Below are 6,888 nucleotides of genomic sequence, written 5' to 3' on the forward strand. Positions count from 1 at the left end.
TTTGAGTTGAAGTCTCACTCCATTGCCCAGACTGGAGTGCAGTGGCACGCTCCCGGCCACTGCAGCCTCGACCCTCTGGGCTCCGGCAATCCTTCCTCCTCTTCCAAGTAGCCGGAACTACAGGCGTGCACTACCAAGCCCGGCTAATTTTTCATTTATTGTAGAGATGCGGTCTCACCAAGTTGCCCGGGTGGGTCTTGAACCCTCGGGCTCAGGCAATCCACTCACCTTGGCCTCCCAAAGCGCTAGGATTACAGGCTGAGCCACCGAACCCGGCTGAATTTCTTAATGATCTTGAAATTTCAGCCATCTCCTATTGGCTACTGTCTGTCAAAACCTTGTCCCATTCCTCCTGTTCAAGCCATGATGTCAAGCAAGAACTTTGTTCCCTTCATTCATTAGAGGCTCCTCCCTGAGAAGACTTTACAACCAGGCATATAGATGCCGGTAACCTCGATCTCGATCTCTTCAGTATTGAAGTCCAGGGACGTCTGTATATATGCATGTGGAAAAAACTGGATTTCTAGATTAGAGAGGAGAAAGAAAATAAAGAGATATCCTTCACGAAGCATCTGAGGCAAAACTATCAAATGAACTACTTGGGGACCACCCAAGAATCACTTGCTAGACTCCACCTTAGAATCACACTGAGAAGGAAGCCCCATGACCTATGTCCTTCTGTGAACTGATTGTAAACCAGGGTACATACACAGCTCTTAGCAGTGTCTGAATCCCAAGATCCTGATATTAGATATTCTCTGCCCAGCATGTCCTTTGTGATTATTTTCTTTTGAGGTATCTCTATATTTTTCAAATAGCTTAGTTTGAAAATTAATTCAATAAATTTTACATAGTTCTAGGAACACTACCGTGCTCATGAAATGAAAGACAAGTCTTTTTTGTGTCTTGTATTCAGTGCCAACATACCATAGTATAAATGTTTTGCTCATCAATTTGTATAAAACAGTGAATAACTCAGCATATATATGGTGGTTTATCATATTATGAAATGATATGCAAAAAAACTTGTAAGAATCTCATCTCTGTAAAGAGGTGAGAACAAACATAGCATTTTTGTCTCTGAAGCACCTACAGCTCTGCATAAACTTCTGTGATATTCATGAGATTCTTTTTTAGTACTGACAACACAAGCAGACAAATATTTCAGTTTTCCCTTGGTATTAAATGACCTACTAGTGAGGTCTTCATTCTTTGAGTCTCTGTTTCTTTTGTAAACCATCTTTCTAGCCACATATTAACACTTTACTTCTGAAACCTTTTAGAAAAAATTCAATACATTAAATAATTTCCAAGTAACTGTTATGTGGCAAGTACTTTCAAAGACTCTAGAAATATAAAAACAGACACAGGAACCTCATGTAATTTACAGTCAACTGAAAGTGCAGGACAGTAACCAAATATTAACTCAAAGAATGGTATATGTAAAATTGAAAATGTAATAAGTGCTAAGGAAAGGAGTAGTGTTGGGGGAGTTGACTTTGTGTTAGAACTCCAGTATTCTTGAAAATTGAGATATAAAGAATGTTTGGGAGTTAACGTGATGGAGAAAAGAAGAAAAATAATTCCAGGTATAGGGAAAAACTTATGTTAAGGCATTGTGGTGAAACAGGACATGACTACTTTAGTTCTTTGAGTTCTTCTTCTTCTTTTTTTTTTTTAATGTTGCCCCATGTTGGTCTTACACTCCTGGGCGCAAGCAACCCTCTTGCCTTGGCCTCCCAAAGTGCTGGAATTACAGGTATGAGGCACTGCTCCCAACCACAACTGAGTTCTTAAAGCTAGTCTAATGAGAGTCACTGTGAGTTTGGTGCACAAGAGACTGAATAAGTAAGAGTTAGACCTAACAGGGACTGTAAGGTAATGTTACAGAGTCTATTAGTCTAAGGAAGACATTAAATTCTTTAAAATAGGAGGTTGTATTGTCAGTATATTTTTTGAATATCACTCAGGTTTCATGGTAGAGATTGAAAAAAAGTAAGAGTGAAACAGGAAGACCTTGTTATTGCAGTTATTGAATATCTTAGTATCTTTATGTCAATATTACAAACATGACAATGGGGAGAAGAAGACAAACTTGAAAGATATTTAGTAAAAAAACATAAGACTTGGGTGATGTGAGGGAGAGTAAGAAGCAGCCCGGAAGTGAGAGAGAGATTGATAACGAGATGACGACTGGTTTTTAGATTGCATAATTTTCTTGTATGACATGGCATTTCTTGAGCTATGAAATAGTAAATTTTTTTTCTGAGGAAAGTTAATGAATTACTTATACATTGAGTTTGAGGTACCTTTGAGATTTTAGATTTGACATGTTAAATAGGCAGCATGGTATATAGGTTTGACGATCAGGGAAAGATCTGGATGAGAGATATAAATTTGACATGCATTGCTTCACAGGTGGCAATTATAACTGTGTGACTGGAAAAGATTAGCAGAGTTTAGTTAAGGGATTTGCCAATTATTTATTTATTTCGTTTTTTCTTATTATAAAGATGAGGGGTACAATTCAGGGTTAGGTATAGCGACAACCAATGATTATGCAGGTACCCTTGTTGATGAGGTATGCCCCTCCCTCCCCTAGCAGTTTCCCTCAGCTGCCAATCCCACACCCCCTCCCCTGATAGTTTCCCACTACCGCCAGGGATTAGCCAATTATTGTAGAGGGAATATGTAGGGAAGGTAACGGAGATTGAAGTTTCAAAAATACAAGCAAAACTATGTACAAGCAAGACTATGGTAATTTGATAAGTGAATTAATAATCCAAGTGAAAAAATATTCTTCATGCCCACTCATTTTATATAATATTTTGTTTTCTCTATCACCTTTCTCACACCCCTGAGAAGTAGTCCTGTATGATCATAAATGAACACACACACACACAAACAAAGCTCTCTGGGACACATAAACTCTCTGAACTTTCTTGTGATCTGAGTTCAAACTTCATGTGGCACTTGTCTTTCAGTCTCAGAAATGAAGGCTGGATTTTTGCAGAGTGTATTATAGTTCACAAATCCACTGATTAACATTTTCACAATTTTCTGGAGCAATAGTTTTGCCAGACAGCTGGGCACATTTCATGCTTCGGGTGTGTGGTCTGTTTTTATTTATTGAGAACCTATAGAAAGAAATAAAATGGTTATTTTCATACCAGCCATAAAAATATGCATATATCCAGAACCTAAAAAGGACCTCAAAAATAATTTCTAATTTTTAATAAAAACACAGTCATGAAAATGATGTAAATGATATATAACAATTTAGTAGGTAAAGTAATTCTTCCCACTCCGAGTTTTATTTTTCAAAAACCTCTCTCCAGAGTAGTAAATAGTTAATGAGCATTAGTTAGAGGTACACATGGTTAATACTAAAATGTCACCTCTGATTTTTTTTCTTTTAAAACTTACTGATCACTATTAGAAATGAGGAAATCTTATATTTTGTGAACTAAACATCCGCTCTTCTAAGAGATTTACATTTGATAATTTACCTTTTAGATAAAATGATAAAATAAAAATGCAGCAGTGATTTTACATATAAATCATCTGAGTACAGAAAGTAAGATTCCTTCTGTTTCTCAACTCTCTGTTAATTGTTTTACATAAATTATGTATCAAACTAAGAATAAGAAAATTTAGACCTGTTCACTCAGTTCAAGCTCAACAATACCAGACATTCCTTTCTTGTGACACGATAAGGGATTAAACCACAAACAAGCCACAAAACAATAAACTCACAGATTGGACAATAAAGAGATTTGGTACCCCCAGGTCCATGACTTTTCTCCAATCCAATAAGAGGCTGAAGGATCTAGATTCAGCCATGGGAAACTCTAAAGAGAACAATATATGTTATATAAAACAATTGACTGATTATTATTGACAGAGAAAAAAGTTCAGCTGGATGTAACTAAGAACCACAATTATTGAACAAGACAGATGTTTTCTTCTTTCACCAAATCTACTGTTTTCATTTATTTGTTCTTACTGTCCTCATTGTTTCACATTCCCGTAATGACATCTGGTGTTTCATGTGGGGTTTGTTTGTCAGAGGAATGTTTTCTTGATATTGACCTTTTTAGATTTCCCTTCGCATGGGTCCTCAGAGAGGATCTCTGCACATTCTTTTTCCTCTCCTGTTCCTCTTCCGGTAGCATTCCTTTTTACTTCTTTTTTGAAACATGTTATCTTGGTAGTAGAAGGCAGTGAAGGAAAGGACTGTAAAGCACTGGAGTTGTTGGGTTTGCAGAAACTGAGACCCTGACATAGCTTGTGATTCTAACTTACTAATTCTCATGCTGAGAACCATTATTTGATGTTTGTGATTTAGCATACATATTGACCTTATCATTTAAAGGGTTTAAAGTAGTGTCTAACCTGTATCTAGCAAAACTTCAACTTAAATTAAGCCAGAGTTAGCTAAATATTGGTTTTCCTTCAGAAATAATTAAATCATTATTGTTCTGATTATGATCTAGTGTTAGACACTGAGTGCCTGTATCTTCAGTGTCTGGCCTTCTCAGTACTTTGCCCCTACTCTGGGTGTGGCCGTGGGCCTTGTGTGCTTTCCTGCCCCTCATAGGGGTAGATTCTTTCTCCTGGCCCTTTCTTTCTCCCCCAGGATGATGTTTTAACAGTTTCCTAAGGGCAGCAATGTTTGCTGTCCTTTTCCTCAGCACATACATTAAGTATTTTGATCCATAGCAGATAGGGGAGAAGGGTCTCTATGAAATATCTTACTGCTTCCTTATTATTGCTGTTTTCTTTTTCCAGGTCTGCATCACAGTGGACATGCTCTTATGGTTTTCTCCAATTATTTCTGCTAGTGCTTAGTGGAGAAATAGAGAAATAGCCTGCAAGAGGTGATAGAATTTTCTAATTTCTGCAGATCCTAGGAGCTTCAAACCGTTCTGCCACTCTACACCCAGCCTTAATCCATTTTTTCAGTTATTATGATTGAATTCTTGCTGGTGTCTGGTGTCTGATTTGTCTATCCTAAGAAAGTGAGGATGTGTTTCTTCTCTTCTGCATGTGCCTGTCACCACAGATTTTGACAAGTTAGTTGTTCTACAAATTTCACTCTCCAAGGATTTGAAAAAAGTTGAGAATTTGAAGTCAATTCAGCTATTTCCCATAGTAAAAGTGATAGCAACATTTGAGATAGCTGCATCGTGAGAATGAAAGCTATAAGTATTCCTTGCTTTTATATATTTCATTTTCCCCTTTCCCTCTCCTTCTTCTCCTTCCTTCATCCTTCTTTTTTCCTTTTTCTTTTTCTTTTTTGTGAAGTAATGACTAGTGAGTACCTTAGATGAACTAATAATTCTTTCTTGCCATTTTATCTTGAAAGATGCATCCCTTTTTAAAACATATTTTATTTGTTTTTTACTTTTCCTGGACAGCTTTGAAAATGGAGACACCTGTGGACAAATTCTATGCTATTTCTTGTTTCTTTTTGGTTTCTTTTTATACTTAAAAAGGAACAAAGGTCTCTTTTTAATTCTTAATTTCATTATTGATTTAGTTCATATTTTGCTGCCACCTGACAGAGTCTTGCAGTTTGCTATTTGGGGTTACTTCAATTACACTAAATATAGTTTGCTTCTCCTTTTGCATTTCTTGGTGAAACTCAAAGCTGTTGTGTTCTTTTTTTTTCTCATCAGATGTCTCAACAACTGCTCTTTTGTAAATCCTCTCAGATAGCTGATGTTCAAAGAGGGTTGCAAAGCACTGCTAGCCACTGGGTTTGCAGAAACTGGGTTACTGACATAGCTTGTGATACTAACATACTAAGTCTCATGCTGAGAACCCTTATGTGATGTTTGTGGTTTATATATTGACTTTGTCAATTAAAGGTTTAAAGTAGTGTCCAAACTTCATTTAGCAAAACTTCAATTTAAATTAAGCCAGAGTTAGACAAATATTAGTTTTTCTCAGGACATAACTAAAGCTAAGGAAGAAGGACGAGTCTATATTTCCTTTCTCACATCTTCCTTCATTTTGGTTGTCATGACATCTGGCTGTAGCCCTTGTGAGCATTGAAATAGACACAGTAGGTGAATAAGATAGCCAATTTCTCACACTTTAAAATGGAATCTGAAAGCACTAGGAATTCTTTGTGGAGAAGAACTTAGGTATATAACACCAAATAAATTTTCCCTCTTCTTGGCTAAAAAGAAGCCTGAAGTAATCACATACTGCAACAATTCATTCAGCAGATATTTGTATAATTAATAGCGTATGAAGTTTATAGGCATTTGCCAAGTTTGTGGCAAAAAACATCTCATTGCAAATGTGGGGAATGGCATAAACTCTAAGTGTAAAATCTCACCAAATCAGTAAAGTCTTGAATCACCATGAGATGTGACTTTTTCATGGCACAGTCCTTGTGACTTTTGTTCCAAGAATCCTTTGTTTTAGCAATCCAGTAACATTTTTCCCCATGCAGCTTCCAGTCTTCAGAGGGACATGACTGACGGACAGTAGAAGAGTTTAAAGAAACTTGGAGGAAAAAAAGATGAGTAATTAAAATAAATGTTTGCAATCAACAAAAAGATAGGATACCTCAGTAAAGAAATTAGAATTTAAAAATACAATATCTGTTACAAAAAACTTCATCGAGTAGGTTTAAAAGAAGGGATTGAACAGAAAAACCTGTTAGTGAACTTAATATCATTCAACATGAAAAACAGAGAAAAAATATGTTGACAAAAATTTACAGAACCTCAAGGACAATATGAAGTCCCCAAACAAGAAAGAAAGAATAAGGCAAAAGGAGTTGAAGAACTAATGGTTGAAATTTTGCCAAATTGTTTAAATTCCTAAATTTACATTTTTTTTTTTTTTTTTTTTTTTTTTTTTTTTTTTTTT

The 6,888-nt window shown here is 36.1% G+C and overlaps 1 protein-coding gene across 1 annotated transcript in view; it reads right to left on the reverse strand.

Moving 5' to 3' along the window:
• Positions 1-6,331: 6,331 nt before the first annotated feature.
• The window catches only part of CLECL1 (C-type lectin like 1), a 12,023-nt gene continuing 11,466 nt past the window's right edge, over positions 6,332-6,888 (reverse strand). The window contains 1 exon segment of the mRNA XM_021708057.1: positions 6,332-6,519. Coding sequence (XP_021563732.1) covers positions 6,332-6,519 — 188 coding nt within the window.

This window comes from Carlito syrichta, unplaced genomic scaffold (assembly GCF_000164805.1).
Source record: "Carlito syrichta isolate Samal-C Ts95f unplaced genomic scaffold, Tarsius_syrichta-2.0.1 Scaffold130505, whole genome shotgun sequence".
NCBI lineage: Eukaryota > Metazoa > Chordata > Mammalia > Primates > Tarsiidae > Carlito > Carlito syrichta.